Here is an 18,900-nt window from a genome sequence, read left to right as displayed (position 1 = left end):
ATACCTCGCCGATATTAAGGAGGCAGATCAATCCTCAGTGATTGCCATTGTTTTTTTTCTTAGGAAATATAAATATAAATTCCTCTTAGACCTTAGAATGAGTACAACTGGTAAGTAGGAAGCATGCACACACATACATTCATAAAAGGACAATGAAAGAATGTAAAAAAAAAAAGGGAAGATTTCAATCACTCAGCATGTTTTAGTAGTAATTTAATACTTTACGTGAGGCTAAATGAGTGACGATGCCAGGGGTTCATTCATAGTTTAATGCTCCGAATTACTTCCCTCATGCTCTCTCAGCTCTATCGTGTCTTTTTCTCAGTGTAGGAAGTCAAACACACTTGCTCTTCCAGTTAAAAGTGTACTGTTTTTTCTAGCATCATTCCAAGGGAACAACTAATGCAACTTGCATTTATCTCTTTGCTTTTCTCTCCTCCCTTCACCATATCTTTTAATTTCCTCTCCCACGTCCCTGTTCTTCTTTCCCCTTTGATTTCAGGCAGAACCAACACTTCTGCATGAGCTTTCTGTGAGGATAAACAAGCTTCTATAGGCTATGGCCTTTTGGGGTGCTCAAGCTGAGAAGAGACACAAACTCAGACTGTGAGGTTATTTAAAGTCTGGTGGTTCCAGGGAGAAAGAAGGAACTGGATAATAGCTTACAGAAACCCTCAAGTCCCCCCCCCTCCCCTCCCACGTTAACACGACTCAGAAGAAAAACATACGATGCAGATTTTGTGAAACTGAAATGTTAAGTGCACACAGCATAGAAAAAAGCTTATTCAGAAAACTTCTGCACTGCTTCTGAACCTTCATAGAGCTTGTTTTAGACATTATGCATAATTCACATAAGAAAAGAGTCAGTCAGTTGATTAAAATAGATCATAAATGAACATAATAGTCAAAAGATTTTTATACTAGCATAATCTTTCCTGCTGCAACATTTGGAGTTAACAAACCAAACTGTAAAATAATTACAAAAATCAGGGGGCTTGGTCCACTTTCGGGGACACCTCCCCTTCCCTTGAGGCAGCAGTGTTTTGTATTGTCGTCCAAGCTGGACCCACCCCGGCCCAAAGCCACATGACCTGCTGCCAAGTGCCGGAAAAGTCCAATAACGTTTGGAATTCCCTCATCCGCTACGCATGACTCCAATTACAGCCTCTAGGTCTGCGAGGAAAGTTTCTAATGATTGAAGCACCTTGGCACCAACGAGGAGGGGGTGAGGGGCACACTGGGGTGAGACATAGGGACGTAGGGGCCCAGGTATAAACATGCCCATGCACACACAGGCATGCACACACACAATGTTTAGTTATGGTCATGTAATACATATTCGGCTGAACATGATTTGCAAATGCATACACATAGACGGCAGAGAACCAGCATGTAACTGGGTGAAACCTGAGAGCACTGACCACTGCTGCGCCATCACTTTCCTGCAGAAAAGAACAGAAAAAAGTAAGAGAAAAAGAAAGAAAAGGAGGTCTCTGCCAAGTAACACATCCACGAGGCCCTGCAAATGGTCTGTGCTCAATTAGGCCCCATTCATACTACAGCTAAATAGCTCTGGGAAAGAATACAAAAATATTTTGGCTCAGTCTTCATGGTCGGTCAGTTTTTAATGGGAGTAAACATTCCATTGCGTAAGCATGGTGATTTAATATCAATTAGAAACTATTTACACAAAAAATACATAAAGATAATCCCCTTAATTTTAACGAATCAAGCACAAGCATACACTCGCACACACAGTGTGATACATGAGACAATAGATAGGGGCTACACGTAATTCTGATGTTCCTTTTAGGCAGAGAAGCTCAGCTCCCCTTTATACACCATCATATGAAATAAAAAGTGCCTCTGATTACAATCAGCAGAAGGCAAATGGTAGGGATGGAAGGCAGGTCTTGCTGGGGATAAAAAAGCCACAGTTTAGGAGACGAATGCTGTCGGTTGGTGGCTCAGTCAGTATTAAAAATAACTGCCAGAAAAGCAGCAAGGCTGGAGGTTGGAGGGAGCTGGAGAGAGCGGGGAGTATGATAAACCAACAGGAGGAGGAAAGGGAAGAAGAGGTTGAAGACAGTGGTTTATTATATGAAACCCTCATAATCCTCCACTGTCCAAATGGCCAGCAGACCCAAATAACCACTTGTGACTCTGCATAAAAGTAGCCTGCCCATTGAGACTTTACGACGAATTCAATAAGCTCTCGGGGTAAACTTAAAGCTCTTGGGGCTGACTGCTGAGGTGTTAAACAATTGTGTTGTGTGTGCTCGGTCTAAGCATGTGATTGCACAAAGGTTGTTGTTTCAGTCTGTAAATACCTTGCATGTATGTGTTCTTATGTGTGTTTTCAGTGATACGTTAGACAAAAATGAGAACGGGACTTGGCTATATAGCATGTGTGACAGTTAGCAGCAGGCTAGAATTAAGCGAGTCTGTAATTAGAATCAACCATTTGGAAACCTCTGTATCCGTGACTCATACATTCTGTCCAAACACCGCTGCACAGCCACCACCAACGATACTTCATTCGAGCCAGCACCCAGATCCCATCCCACATGGTAGTTACAGATGGACACACAACCTGTAACTAGTCTGGGTGTCTGTCTGCTCACGTCATCACATCCCTGTCACATTTTCACTCCTCAGATGAGCCCAGCTGATGGCTCCCTGCAGCCTTTTCACACAAGCTGCTGTGTCTCCTTTTACTGCCTGATAAATTCATTTTACCACCACAGTTTGACATTTCCTATACATCTTAATGAGACAGCCGGGACCTTGAAAGGCCAGGTTTTACTGAAGCTTTTATTAATTGTCTCAGTAGCAGACTAAAGCCGTGAACTTCGGTGGGGGTTTTCCCTTTGAAGCTGTGTGCCACCTCACACATCACATTAATGTAGTATCATTAAATGTTGAAGCACAAACAGTACATGTTCTGACATGTACCAGCACCACACATTGCACAATAATGAAAATGACCAAGCTCCGACCTGTCACCAAAATCCCATTATCCTGAGTATAATCTGTTGCGACAGGGAAAAACAAAAATTCACAGATAAAAGATCTGAATGAAGCTAAGGCTGCCACAACAATGCGGTTTGTATATTCTGCAGAGTGAGTTGGGCAGCCATTACATTGAACAAATCAATCATAATAGCAGTGTGTCAATTTAATATCACATTTTCAGGAAGTTTCTCTGAGAATGCTTTTATAGTTTACACTCGCTCAGCAACACATTAAAAAAATAGTACTTGAGAGAGAGGTTAAACCCTGACTGCTTTTTCCCCTCCACCTGGCCACTACAGCTTGATGTGGGTTCAAATGTCAGGTTGTTGATTTTGGAGAGTTACAGAAATCCTTAGACAGCCCTCCAAATTTAGACAGTTTCTGAAGCTTTGCGACGCTCCGACAAGCAATTCTGTTGAAGCATACTGGCGTGGCACCTTAAGCAAGCAAAACTATATACCAGTTTGATTTATATACTTGCTTTGTAAATATCACACAGGATTTCTCCAACATAAACACGTAACACTTAACAGTCAACCCAGAGGACTAAAATAAAAACTTAAGAGCGAAGTTATCTCAGTCTTGTGAATCAAAACAACTGCTCCTCTTACTGCATTTTTTTGTTAAGAAAGTATACTCACCATCCACTGCTTGCCTTAGCACCTGGAGTTTCCTCTGCCTCTCCTTTATCCTGTCATAGGCGCCGACGAGGCCGGAGCCTACCGACAGGGCTGAGTGGTGATAAGGCTTCCGACTCTTCAGCCCACCAAACTCAGAGAGACGAGCATCCCTCTCTCTGGATGCCAGCAACGGCGACTTGTGCCTGCCTATAGAGTGGGTACTTATGGCACTGCTGCCCCTCCGTGCATCCTCCAAAGCACCAAAACGAAGAGCCTCCGGGTCAATGTAAGCCAAGTCAACAGAGGAAGCCCAGTTCTTCCTTGCCTGACTAGGGCCCAGTTCCCCACTGTGGAAGTGTAAAGACCTCCGATCCAATTCCACGGGCCGGCCCTTTTGTTGGGGGTGAAGGGGGTGCAGATAGGGATAGGAGTGCTGTTGCTTGAGTGAGGGGGGTTTAGGGTAAAAATCTGTGGGGGATTCAGAGTTGGGGTGATAGTCCGATGGGGAATACTGAAGGACTGCCCCTTCATCCCCCTTCAACAGGTCCTGGATTGGCAGAGAGCCCATGGAACGACTGAGGCCCCGGTTAAGAGATGTCTGCTCCTGACTCCTGGCTCTGTAGCGCTCCAGAACCCTAGGGGCGGCACTCCTCCCTGAGAACAGGAGAGAACCAAAGTTTTATTGAACAAGAGCAGAGGCTCACACTGCCAGAACTCAAAGTCCCAAAACACAGAATAAAACAGAAATCTTCATCCTGAATGCCAGCAAAGTGAAACCATTTAGCAGGTATTCAAAAGGAAAATAAACCTGATTATGTTGTAAATGGTTATAATTCCTCAGTATATCTATTTTTCATATTATAATATAGACCGTGTGAGTGATAATCTGAAATAGACAGCATTCCCAGTGGATCACATCATTATCGTTATTAAAGTATTTATGATGAGAGGAGGACCTGGGGAGGGATTAACACGGATTTGAAATTGAATAAATACAGTACGCTTCATTATGCCAAAGTGCCTGTCAAACCTGGCATCCATTTCCAACAGCATCAACGTCACATGACAACCAAACACAGCACTGTCACCGTATTCTGCAGGCCTCTAAAGGCCCTTCTACTAAAAGATTAGACAAACAGCTACAGTAAATGAAAAATTAGGTAGATATACAGTATGTCCTCAGGTTCCTCAATCAGTCAGAGATGTAGTATATAATATATAACAATGGAAACACTGCCACTGCTTATGTAACATCTACTAATCCAGTGCAGGTCCACAAATGCATTCTATGACTGCTTAGTTAAATGTAATCGATGGTTAGAAAATGTGTTAGAACCAAGTTATTTAGAACAGAAACTTCCTTCCTTCTTAAAGTCACCTATAATAATAGTAATATCAATGTTTTTTAAATTGTGTCCCCATGTTTTTTGATTGTTACATAGCCCTAGGGGTGCATAGTATATCTGCATATAGTCTGTTTGTTCAGTACCTAAGTTTCCCCGTTATTTAAAAACAAAGAATAGAACATCAACATACGGCCCCACAATAACGAACCATTTCTGGCACAGCCGTCCAGCCCATTTATCACAGAAAAAAATGAATTTCTGCTTTCTTTGACTGTCCATAAATTTTAAGTTTGTCTTTCCAGAAAAGTTGTATATAAACTGCTGCCAGTAGGAGCTCTTGTTTGAGAGAAATATAGACAAACAGAAGGCAAACATGCACGAACAGGAGCAAAAACAAGGGGAAAAGATGCAGAAAAGATAGAGTAGAAGGGAGACATCAAGTCCTGTAAAAACGCTGCATGTGGGGATTTAATCTACAAAGCATATGCTGGGTCTTAACAGGGAAACACATCAAAGTCAGACAGGCTGTCTTCCAGGAACTCACAAGGACGTGTGTGCTTCACTCCAGGAAGCACACAAGGACTAGACTGAACGAAAAAAATGTAAAATAAGAAGATTTTTCTCAACAGGATGTCTTTTATTTCTCAAAGAAGTCAATTGTTGCTATGTGCTAATACTAGTGTGGATAGACTACAGGAACTACGAAATGGCATAAAACAACAAAAAACAGAGACAATGACTCTAGATGCAATTACAACTTGGAACTACTGGCATAGAGGAGGGAGAGTGCTGCTCCTTGAGAAGAAAGGCACTTAAGAACTGAGTAATACTCTTTGCATGTACTTTCCCTAGGGCTGGCTGGTGCTCAACCAGGGAAACAAAGCACTGATACAAACAGCAGACCAGCAGCTTCACTGGTGACTCCAAAATATGCATCTGTAATCAATGCCATGCCGTGCTTACATAATCGGGAAGACAGCCATGTTTGTGCTGCGCTCTCCTTTCCATGGCCTGGAAAAATGCCGGAGTTCTCTCAGAAACCACTGGGAAGATTTGGTCATATTTTCCTGAATTAAATTCGAGGCAGCATGTTGTTCCCCATCTACGTTCAATTCCTTCCCACAAAGTCAGAAAGTCAGGATGTAAGTGATGAATAGCTTAACAACCAGGGACGACATTTACGCCCAGTCGTCTCTAAATAAAAGTAAGATTAATGTAAACAACTACTAAATTATGTCAAACTACACTCAGCCATAATAACCTCAGTCAATCAATCAGTTACAAAGAAATAATAGAATGTGCTCTCTTGACCTAATTATCCAAACTATTCCCATTATTATTATCTCAACATAACCTAATAATGTAGGATCTGGGGTTTTGTCTTGTTCCAGACTTTGTGCCACTCGAGAATACACAGAACTTAGGTTCACAAAAATACTGCATAAATAAATAACTATTTTTACACCAGGGAAAGGTTCCTTTGACGACACACCAAGCAAATACAGCTCTATGTTCAATGTGAGTGTGTCAGTGCAGCTCATCTTACCTGAGGGCAAGCCTTTGCCCCTCAGCCTCTCCCGAATTTCTTTACTCCGCTCCGGAAGAGACTCTCTATCAGTCAGCAGACCGTCCAGCTGAGAGAAAGACGGCAATGAGTGGAAGTAATAGAGAAAGAAAAACAAAGAGCGGGCATGAAAAAAAGCAGGACAGAGGAAGGGAGGGAAAAAAAAAACAAGTTAGAGGGTCGTTCCCTCTGAGTCATCCATACTGAAATCATGTTCAGCATGAGGCCCATTATGACGGAGAAAATGAGTGTATTTTAACTTGCACTGGGCTAGGATAACGCTTAGTGTAAGCTTTCTGGTAATTAGCCCAAAATAAAAAAATAGGGAAAAATAGCCAACAATGTTGTATTTGACCCACACAAAAAACTGCTTACCTGAGAAAGGCTGCCCAGTACCAACCGGACCAGTTTTCTGATATAAGAGAAGGGAGGGTCACAACTGGAGTTTCGAATGTGTTTGCTGCAGATGTCCAGCACCGTTCGCAATGACATTCGACTCAATGTAACATCATCACACATGTTGAGAAGCAGGCTGTTTAGGTGTTCCCCCAACTTCATGGGCTGCACAGCAAACAGAATAGAGACAGTTAATATACAAACAATGACAAGAGCAGAATGTGCTGTACAGTATTAAACTCTATTGGTGCCTTTGAATCTGATATGTGTATTATGTTTACTTCCATTATGTTCAGATAAGAAGGCAGAGCTAGGCCTTGCCAGCATGGCACACACCCATCTACTTTAAAATGTCCATCCACTACATTTTTTGGATTAAAAGCTTAAGCTAAGCCTCTATTTTTCACTCAAAGTGATGTTACACACTTTGTCCATCAAAAACATGGTAAAATGTTGGTATTTCAGTGGGGAAAGTTTGTGTCAAATTTAATCAGTTTCACAAAAGATATAATACTTGTTTTTGTAGTTCTCTGAATAACTGAAGGACAGATGTGCCTTTTTTATTTAAAGTGTATTGAATAATAAATGAACATGCAAACAATGTAATTCGATTATCTGTATTCTTTTTAAATTGATGCTGTATTTGTGCAATAAATGTAAAGAAAGCAACAGGTACAGAGATGGCACTTTAAACACAGTTAGCGCAGAGTCATGAAGTGTCTCAACACTTTATTCCCATGCTTCAGAAACAATGACATGTATTTTGCCTAAATGTTGCGAGACCCTTCAGTGAAGTCAAGTGAATAATAAGTACAAGTGTGAGTCATGCTGTCTCTAACCTGTGGGCGGTACTTTCTCACAAATGTGAACACTCATCGTGTTTCACACTCGGCTGAGATACGAATGCATTGAGAGCCAGACCATCTCCAGAGGTCTTCACGGGTCAAAAAATATCCCAGAGTTCATTTACAGCTGACACCTTTCAGATACAGATCTCATTCTAAAAGGCAGATTCCACTTACAACCCGGTGTCTGCTCTCAGTGTGGTTATGAGGCATGATTGAAATGTTGATCTTCTGTGAATTAACAGTACCAGTGTGTATTAAGCTGTAAGGGCACTGCCTATCTTCTCATTGTGCAAGTGTTTGAGTAACTTTAAAGTTTTGTGTGATGCCAAAATAACTAGCACGGAAGATACTGATACTACAAAAATGTATTTTGGGTGTGGCTTTTCCAGTGAACTCTCTAACCTCTCACTATGCTTACACACCTCTACAAGAGTAGTTAAACAGTTGATGTCACACGCATCTACTGTCAAATCACACGAGCATCAATCTCACCACTTTAATATCACTTAATGCTGATATGCTAGTATATTGTTTCCTGGTGTCTGTCCTGTTGGTTCAGCACTGAGGTGCCTGATGTAGTGAAAATTGTTTTTGTAGAAGACAAACATGATTTAAGTTGACTAAAAATAATAATAATAATAAACACATTTTTTCACCAACAGGAGCCTTTATTATCATGAGAGAAGTATCCTTAGTGATGATTTACCTGACTTTGGGGGATCTCATAGTCCGCTCCCCAGAACAGGGTCATCCCCAGAGAGTACATGTGCATCTATGGAAAAATATTACATAAGTTTCTTAAGCGGCATTTATACATCATTCAGTCTTTGTTTCAGAAAAAGTATAGACATAGCAAAGCAGTAAAGCAGTAAAGCAATAGTGAGCACATGAGAAATATAAAGGTTTGAACCTTATTAAAACAAGTCTGCCCTGCGTGAAAAAAAACAAGAGACAGACTAAAGCTGGAGTGAGATAAAAGAATCATTCGTATTTGGGAAGGAAAAAGACAGGATCTTTCAGCCTATATCCAAAAACATTTTTCCATTTTCCTGTTCTTATTACTCGGTACTCATAGCTTGGGAGAGAAATCACTTCCCCTGAATGTTGGGCTTGGTAGAGGAAAGAATAATTCAGGCATTGCCAAAGAATGCAGCATAGCCTTCAAGGTCTTTCAGGAACAGCGCTCGAGTACACACTTAAAGACACACTCACAAAAAATGTGGAAATTTAAAAGCCACCCATTAAAAAGCAACAATACCACCCCAAATGTTAAAAAAAAAAAAAGTCAAAGGAAAAATTGTGGCACACGCAGCTGACGTATATTTACCCACAGCCTCTGATAATGAGGGAAACAGATTAGATTTTCTACACTGAAATAACTCAGCTGGGGAGACAGGACCAGGGCTGGAAAACTGACTCAGCACAAAACTGTGTTGAGGTCTGTGGGGAGGTGCCAGAGAAGGGAATCCAGTCATGCAAGATTTTAGCTCTTCTACCAGAGTCGAATATGTAAAAGAAGTTGTGCATTGCAGTCGATAATATAGTTTCTCACAACTTCAGTTCTGAATTTTGCAATTGCACAGCGATTTCAGATCATCAAACAGTTAATATGTATATCCAGAGTTTTGTGTTGATGTGTACTGAAGAAAAAATGTGCTATTATTAAATACCTGATTGCCCATTCACAGTAACACTGGTTTCACACATACAATTTGACAAATAATCATCAAAAGAATATAACAAGCTAGCAAACATGGATTTAAACAATGCGGGTTAAAGAAAAATGAGCTGTATGCGGAAGGAAATGCATTAACCCATAAACACAATGTGTTTTGGTGAAAACACTGAAGCATGACTTTCTTGAGGCGAGAACTCCACAGGGTTCATTTAAGGTACTCAGTGGGTTACAGGAGAAGCCTGTGGTAAGCCCGCACATCTTCAATGCTTGAAGTGGATGTAAAGTTTCAACTAAAAGTTATCACCAGGATTTTGGGACAAGGGGATAAAACTCACACCAGCAAAGCATTAGAAGATGTAGACTAAACAATATATAAAGTTCTGTCGCCACATGGGTTGTGTTAAGTTTTTTACCTTCTCTATATCAGAGATGGAAGTCAAGGAAACCCCATCCAGGACCTCTGGGGCTGTGAAGGCTCTTAAATCTTGCTGGATGACATACTCGTTTGTGAATGAGACATTGCCAGAAGGCATGAGCAGGAGGGACCAGGGAGAGATGATGAAGCCCATGGCTGTGGGGTCTGCAGAGGGAAACAGACAATTCAGCCACCAGAGATAAGATCAGGGACAATTACAGGAAAAACAAACAATATAATTAACTTCAATTAAATTACAAGCCAGTGTCACACAGGTAAACACACACATACACAGTGTTAAAGTGAAGTATGTGTTTTCAAGCTGGATACTAGCATCAAATTTTGCCTAAGCATTTACAGCCTGAATGCAGCAACTGTAGATATATCCAACCACAGTGGATGTTTCTCGCTAAGGCTTTATGGAAACTCAAGATGATTGAAGTAAACAAAAACACATGTTGCTTTCTTAGCCTGCAAGAAAATAACTGTTGAGGCATAGAAGCAGAAAGGAATGGCTACACAGCGTAATTCTCTTTTCCTCAAAGCCACAGCCAGTGCTATGGTTAGAGAACGTTTTAAAAATACACAAAGGAATGTTTGAGCAGCGCTGCAAAATTCTTTTCTTTGACTGATACTTAACTCCAAGAGGAGCAGTGAGAGGAACAGAGGAACTGGATTTGAGGCACCAAATATCTGCTCTCAAAAGCTGGAATTTGCTATGTAAATATAAGTTTCCTGTTTAAAACGTGTGTGACCATTTGAAGATCTTACTCAAAAGTAGACTAAGTTAAAAGGTATATCCCACACAAAACTCTGGATTAGCAATAAAAGAGCTGAGCACGAGTGCATGACTCAACCAGAGCAAATTTGTTTCTTGATGGATAACAAACTCATCAAGAGATTCAACAAACTGCAGAAACGAGCAGAAACCATATCCGATGGAAACTGAGTGTTCAACCTAACAGAAACCAAAACAAATCAAAAACAGTATTTGGGCACGCATCATTTGATTCCCTACTCACTTCAAAAAGGACAGCTAATTGTATAACTGTAACTTCTTTATCCTTTAACAATGTAGTCTGTAAGTCTGATAAACTGCAATCTGAGCTATTAGGATCATGGAATAATTCCAAACTACTAAACTAAGAGGCTGTCCTCTGAAAGTAAACGCTTACAAACTGTGCAGTGTACCGTGCATTCAATGCCACAGAGGAGATTCCATTAGAGTGACAGGCTGGCTGATGTAGAGTACAAGCACAGGTTGAGAGACTAACGGCAAATACAGCCCTCGATTTTGAGCTGATTTATATTTGTTTCTAACTATTCTACAGACAAAAGAATAATGAGTCAATCCTCTTACAAATCAGAAATGTTCACACAATGCTTGTTCAAACAAACCATACTTGTACAAACAAATTAGCTCACCGCTACCGTTTATATACACAGAAAAAAAACTGTGCTATTGGTTTAGAGTTTGACAATGTGAGTCTATTAACAATGTCTGAAATGTGTCTATAGTCATGTAAAGGTTTGCTAAGTCCTTCTCCATACGTCTGGCAGACATTCACTCTTTCAACACGGACAGATAGAAATAAACAACATTATAAGTATGAAGTTTACTTTAAGGCAAAATGTGTCAATATACCATTCTAAAATAAGTAATTATGTGATGCAGAGATGTCGCAGCCTTAAAGTTGCATCTTTTTCAACAAAAACTTTAAGAATTTAAATAATTAAATAAATAAATAAAAATGATAATCGCCTCTACTGTCGTGAATCATATTGCAAATGCGGTGTCAGTCATATCGCGCAGCAAATTGTTAGCATCATTTATCCACTCCTGTGGTAAACATACTTCTGTGCATATCTCAGTGACTATAATAGCTGGTTCCAACATCTGCTCTTCAAATTTTAGCGTCACTCAGCAGTCTAAAACTGTACACATGAGAGGCCACAGTTGACTCAGAATAGCTACACAGCTACACACTGAAGGAAAAAGAAGAATGTACACAATACCATGTCAAGATTAAAATCAGATGATCTAAAACACCTAAAGTATCCAGCCTTGCATTTTGTCCTTAATATGTTCAGAGTTTAATCACAGAAACCTTGATAACTGAAAAGCATTTGCGCACAATGTCTTGTTGTAAATGTGACATATGCAGAAAACACATATTTACAGGCTACACTGATGAGAGGGAATTCCTACAGCATGCCAGGATTGTCTGCAATGAGAACTTCCAGTCAGAAGTTGAGGTCAAGCTGGTTTATGCACACGACTACGGCTTGGTTACAGCTTCATGGAAATTCCCAGACCAATGGTGAACAGTGTGAATGACACAATTATGGCCAACATGATCAGGTGCATTGGTGTTTCAGACTAGGCACCACCCACACTTTTTAACAACAAAGAGGGTACTGCAGTGCCTGGTGACTCACATCCTGTCCAATGTCTTCCAAAGTTAAACTTCGCTTAGTCACCCGCTGCTGAAGATTACCTTAGTTACAAAGACACTCTGGAATTAGGTCTTATCTGTCTTTGGTTTCAAGGACAATCATAGAAACTTACAGACGCAAATGACTCACAAAAATGATTAGTCAACAATTGTACTAATGGTGCAGAATCAGTATGCAACATACTGACAACTAAATAAGTGCACTGTATGTCGTGATTTTATTGAGCAACTCATATTTGTAGACATTTTAAAGTCTGAGTGTTACCGAATCTGTAATTTAGAGGACACAAATTTTGCCGGCATTAAAGGGTCTTTTGATTTTTGCGTTAATATGATGGACTAGTTTGGGCAATCATTTCATTGCCACAAGCAAAATATTAACAACTAATTTTAAAGAGAAAAGGAGACAGTGAGTGATCCCATCAACCTATCAACAAAAAAGCCCCTGCAATCGATATGATCTTGACACATATTTTTATTCATCCCCTTCATTTAAAAAAAAGGAGTGGACAGGTTTGGAGAGTAGGCTGCTTAATAATAGGACAGGGAGGAAGTATGTAAGACAAATAAATGTGGATTCTTTTTTGTGAGGTGAGTATGTACCGTCACCTTTAGGCAACCTCTTTGCAATCTTGTTCATGTTCATACCTTTGTGAAAGAGTTCTTGGAGGCTCTCGGCACTCTGGCTGAGCAGTGCCCAGACCTCCTCCTCCTGGAGCGGACCTCCTCGAACCTCCAAGGCTTCTGCCAGAGACACGTGCATCTTCCCTGTGCAAACAGAGAAAGAGACCTGATTTCTATCAGAAAAGGAACACTCAAATACAGAAATACACTTAAGGGCTAGAGCACATACTCTCTTTATATGATAGGAGTCAGATCTGTACTTATCAGCACAATATATATACGTCTGACTTTCAATTCAAAACAAAGTCCTGGATTTTGATTCCTTTGTCAGTAACTGAAATTAATACAAAAAGAAGTTTTCTGTTAGAATGAACAACTAAAAAAAAAAAAAGAACTAAATAAAAGTTTCATTTTAATTATATTGACAATCCTAATCCTAACAGGCCTAATGACAAAAGAATCCATGCCCTGCTTGTCCTGACTGGCCTCTAGATGAAAGCAAATAAGCCTACATTCCCATATTACTACAATAACTAAGGACTGGTGCACTTAACATCAAAATGATTCTCTCTCCTGCCCTTAGGCAACCTCCCACATCCTCTAAACGTAAGTCAATTTATCATCCTCTGCAAACACATGATGTGCACATGCACACACAGACACACAGACCCACACACAACCTACTTTACTTGAGTTACATTTAACAAAAGTAGAAGTTCATAAGTTGAAGCACCTGACTGTCTCTGAGAATAGCAGCTTCTTAAAGCTGAAGTCGGTAACTTTCTATATAAACTGTTTTTCCCATCATTCGCAGAAATTCTCACTATACCCTGACAGCATTATGAAAAAGACGATCTGTGAAGAAGTCAGGTACCTCTGCATCGATATGTCTCCGAAAACACTTTATGCAAGAAATAGGCAGTATAGTAACAGAATGTAGACACATATTTGATCAGTGCTGCCTAGAGCAGTCACTGATCCCTCAGAGCTTGCACGGCTCTGATAGGTTGTCGGCAGGTTGTGATGAAATCTTTCAGATGAGATTAGCAAAACACAGGGAGCCGCAGCTCAACGCAGAGGTACATGACTTTTTCACAGATCATCTGTCTCATAGTGCTGTCAGGTTATAGTAACAATTTTAGCAAGTATGAAAAAACAACAACAACATATTTTTAATAGAAAGTTACCAACTTTAGCTTAAAGCTGCTTGCTGCTAAACAGATAAGTAATAACTCACACTTCTGGTTCCTGATTACATGTCATAAACTATAACTGGGTCAGGCTCAATCTAGGTAGTTTATATTAATGTCACAACACGCTATGCCTACAGGCGTAGCTTTGAACTCATGTGACTCAAAGGCTGGCTGTCTAACATTATTAGTTATGATTATGATTAATAGGTTTCTATATGAAGTCAAAAGGTTAGACATCTGTTATTAGGTTTTGGTATCTTTTCTCAGTTGTACAGTAGCTGTCAACAAACCCAAAAAGTTGTCCTAATTCAATGTGGATTTGTGGGTTTAAAATGCTTGAAAGTGAGCCGTATGGGACCCTGAATGAGAGAAACTACACATTAAGTTAATCTTTATCACTATTTTCCCCCCCAGCTACTGTGCTGCAGGTTTAATCTTCCCAATCAAGCCATGGCATGATGCAAATGTGAGCAAACAGGAAGCTCCTGTTTGAAAGACTACTTATCTGAGCAGTAACTATTAGCTCCTGTGGTGCATAATATACACATACAATACTTGTGCTAATGTTTGAGGCTGCTTTTGTTGTGGTTTCACTACCAAACCAAAATCCATGAAACCTTCTTTGAAATTGCCCGAGTCACTTCTGATCTTCTTCCTCCAGATTTGTATATGATGCTGTATAACACAATGATGGCAACCTACTGTTGGCTAGTGATGGCCTTTTGATTTGTCCTCCACTTCTTCTCCTGCCCAATGATCTAACCCTCCAAGACTGAATATTCAGTTTTTTAACCAAAAGCTTCAGAGGCTGATGAATCTTTGACAGACTTGTTGATGTTTTGAACTTTTGCAGTCCATTTTATCCTTTTCCCAAAAATTTGAACAAACCCGCATTAAACACAGCACAGCGTATATTTGGACATGTTAGATGACAGCTTTTACACTGGATTATATAAATCAGAACACAAAAACATAGCAGATGAAAACACAGGAAATGAGGCATAATTCCTATGCAAGATGAACCAAACATAACTCATGTCTGGGATGACGGTTACCAAAGAATACAGAGCACAGAGAGACCACATTTTATCAACATTCATTTTCTATTGTACCATTGTCCTTTAAAAAAAAAAAAAGTTTTTTAAGCCAAAACACAAAGTGTGACAAAACTGCAGCCATCATGTCTGTTCCATAGAGATCTGGCACAAATTTGCTAAAGAGACACAAAATAGCTTAACAGCATAGATGCTCATATATATATATATATATATATATATATATATATATATATATATATAGAGAGAGAGAGAGAGAGAGAGAGAGAGTTAGCACCTGCCAAATTATCTTAAAATATGCAAGTAGCCTAAAAATGTCTGCAACTCTGCAAAACTGGCATTGACAGACATGCAAAAATTGGACATGTGAGTGGATCACCAAAGTCACTGGGAAATATCATCTAGGAAACATTACTGTCTGTAAACCATGTGCCAATCGATCCAATAGTTGTTGAGATATTTTAGTCAAAATTGTAGACTGTATGATATTCGGTCAGCAGCCTCATTAGTGTTGGACTCTATTTCTAAAAGCAATATGGGAAACAACCTCTTTTCTATGAATCTGAGTTTGGAGAAGAGAGTTAATGAGTAAGCATGTCACAGGCCTAAATGTTTATGCAGGAATGCAGGTTAACCATTCTAGTCAATAGGAGGCGTGAAGTCTGAGGCGAAGTGGGTTACTACCCATCTTGCTCATTACCCATGAGAATGGGGAGAGCGGGTGCTGTGAAGACTGATTGTTTTGCGGCCCTTGTTATTTCAACAGAGACCTACAGTGGAATGTTTTTTATCCGCAGCGAGGCTGCTGCGCAGGCCAGCTCCTCTCGCATTGGACTATGGTACTGCTCATTATTGAGGGAGCTTAGGAGGCAGTGGCCCAAAACAGTGAGAGCAGACAGCCCTCACCACTTCAGCGCCTCATTCTCTTTATTCTTTTTCAAACAGTGGGGATGTTTTTTCCCAGGTATTCCCACACTATAGCTTGAAAGAAAAACCTAAACAAGGCTTAGTCTGCTGCTGCTAAGTGTTTGAAAGTCTTGGCCACAGTCACAAGGATTTTAAAGAAAATAATCCTGGAAACGTGATAGTACTCTTTACTCTGCACTAAGATGAAGCTTTTCCTTTCCTCCCACCTTCCTGTCTGTGACATGGCAACAACCCATGAAATGGATTTGAAAACAATCCTCTGAAAAATTGCACTTCAGCTGAGCACCCATACCAAGGTACAATAGTTTCAGTTTCTCCTGCTTTCTTTCAGTGGTCATCCATCTCTATCTGCCAAGAACTAAAAGATCAGAAAAACATGTTCTTCTTTCACTCGAAAACTTTTCTTTGATCCTAAATCTTTTGAAAACTGGAGTCGCTTTCGAAGCAATCGCCCATAAAAATGCCAGATTCCACTTCTGTATTTCCAAAAGCATAACTCGTAACATAAGATATGAGAAGAAATCTGTTCATATCCTTCAAACATCAGAACTGTGGTCTCAGCTGGCAAACACATTTGGAACAGAAACCAATGAGAAGAGGTACTCTTCGCCAACATTGAGGTGAAAATCTTCCTGAAGCCATTCATGCCAGGAAAATTCAACAACAAACTCTGAGTGAACCTCTATTCCCAGAATCATACTGTATTATGCAGCCTGCAAGCACACAATTCAAATTCAGAACACAGGGTCCCTAGGAAGGCCTGGATCCCAATATCTTTTGAACCAACATGACTGATGATGTAAGGACTGACGTTTTCAAAAATGCATAGTAAACCAAAACCATAGCTACTGTGTGATATTAAATTGAGGTAGACTGAAGACATATAGTTAAAGTTAATGCTTGTGAATATAAAAAACTTGATGTATTCTTCCTAACTGCAAAGCTGTCACAGGAGTAGAGAGATTGTGGTTGCATTCACAGCTGTGCGTCACTTAAGTGTCATGTGAAGAAAACAGTAGCAGGAATCAAACAGAAGTGGTGACTCACCTAAATAAAAAAGGGCAACCCAATGGTTCACTTTCACTGATTGTAACTTTCCTAAAAGTTAGTCAGTTAGCCGACACTTTACCAGATTATCTAACATGAGTTTAACACAGGGTTGTTGATGCACATTGGCCATTACATCATTGAGCCTGGTACCTTCCAGTTAGGAGCTGGTTTCCCTAACCAATACGCCACTCTGGATGTTGGTGTTTTGTATTTTTCAGCTCAGTCAGGGTCAGGACCAGCAGGAAGGAAAGTTATGACTATTCCATGATTATCAGCACAGCTCTGGACCATCGGCCCTCACTTCTCATTTTGGTTCTCAACCTCATCCGCTCCATTTCTGTTAATCACAGGGTTGCTATGAGTACCGTGACATGCAGAGCATGGTTTTGCAAAACCTCACCCCCCCTTCCCCTTCCCAACACACATAAACCCAACCCACTGACTATTTTCCCCATTTTTTCCTATGATGATGCTCATACCATCTCCATCATAACCACTTTAGATGGGAATGTCTATTTTACTCAATCACACACTCCCCCATCTTTCTCTTTAGGCTTGAATGACATATTAAAAACCCTCATGACCTTTGACTTTAAGCTAACTTTACTACTTTTCTATGGTAATGAAGGGGGAGGGGGTAGAAACTGCCTTCCTACAAAAAAAAACATAAAACCTTCAGCCTGCACTGACATAATATATGCCTATAGGCTTTGTTAAGCTCAGACATGTTAAGAAAAAAGACAATTTTCTCAAAATAGCTAGCCAGACACCCTGTTATTTTTGTAGTGGTGTCTCCTCCCTCCTCCCAAACTTAAAATGCAGTTAGTGGTGTGGTTAAAAGATGCCCCATGTCAGACACCAAGTACGAGCACTTATTGGTGAGACTTTAACACAACATATAGCAACATATTCAGGTCTAGACACACTAAATATCAACAAACAGACTGTTTACTAGCATTAAAGTAGCTTAGCTAACAGCACTGTCATCAAAATAGATAAAAAAAGAAGCATCGGCGCTCGAGCTTCCCCACAACGGTCACTTGCCAACCGTTGTGCTAAAGTTAACGTTAGCTCGCTATAACCGTTTGTACCATTTAAGTGCTGAAACTCACCAGTCGAGAAGAGCTACTAAAATCACTTGAAAGGGGAAATGTTCGTACTCCAACGAGGCTATGATGAGTGCGCACACAAACGGGACCAGCGGCCATCCCATCCACAAAGCAACATCTTGGATAGTAGTTGAGTGTTAAGCGGCAGCGGCGAGGCACAGGCGAGCAACAGGTCTCCACAGAATCCACTACACCGGCAGGTATTGTTATCCGAGCGGCCGCGGTTTTAAAAAAACAAAAACAAATCTCTTCTACGGGAATTGCTCAGAAGTCGTGTTTGATGGCCACAACAACACAGCATTGAGCTCCCATCAAACGCAGCCAAGTCACCATTACTGTGCGGAGGAGCGGAATAATAACCCCTCCTTTAGCCCCAGCTAGAGCGTGGGCTGGCTGGGAGTAACAAGACACCTTACTATGGCTGTCCATTGGCTCTCTGTGCTAGGGGACTGTCATTTAAGCGTTTCTATAGTAACAACACACACAACTGGGAGCAAATGTACAGTGAGCTTGTTTGTTTATTTACATTAATAATTTTCTATGGTGGCTATATACCAGTGGTGGAAAGTAACTAGTACATTTACTCAAGCACTGTACCATTTTT

The 18,900-nt window shown here is 40.4% G+C and overlaps 1 protein-coding gene across 4 annotated transcripts in view; it reads right to left on the bottom strand.

Moving 5' to 3' along the window:
- The window catches only part of ptpn13 (protein tyrosine phosphatase non-receptor type 13), a 42,301-nt gene extending 23,672 nt beyond the window's left edge, over positions 1-18,629 (bottom strand). For all 4 annotated transcript variants that reach the window (XM_083929705.1, XM_083929706.1, XM_083929707.1 and 1 more), the window contains exons 1-7: positions 18,300-18,629; positions 12,987-13,106; positions 9,881-10,047; positions 8,496-8,561; positions 6,921-7,106; positions 6,528-6,615; positions 3,657-4,289 (exon numbers count right to left, since the gene is read on the bottom strand). In XM_083929705.1, coding sequence (XP_083785831.1) covers positions 3,657-4,289; positions 6,528-6,615; positions 6,921-7,106; positions 8,496-8,561; positions 9,881-10,047; positions 12,987-13,101 — 1,255 coding nt within the window. In that variant the 5' untranslated portion in view covers positions 13,102-13,106; positions 18,300-18,629. The remainder of the gene's footprint in view (positions 1-3,656; positions 4,290-6,527; positions 6,616-6,920; positions 7,107-8,495; positions 8,562-9,880; positions 10,048-12,986; positions 13,107-18,299) is intronic.
- Between the last annotated feature and the right edge of the window lie 271 nt (positions 18,630-18,900).

Source organism: Echiichthys vipera (assembly GCF_963691815.1).
Source record: "Echiichthys vipera genome assembly, chromosome: 16".
Lineage (NCBI taxonomy): Eukaryota > Metazoa > Chordata > Actinopteri > Perciformes > Trachinidae > Echiichthys > Echiichthys vipera.
The sequence above is the reverse complement of the archived record's forward strand: the minus strand, read 5'-3'. Positions and strand labels throughout refer to the sequence as shown.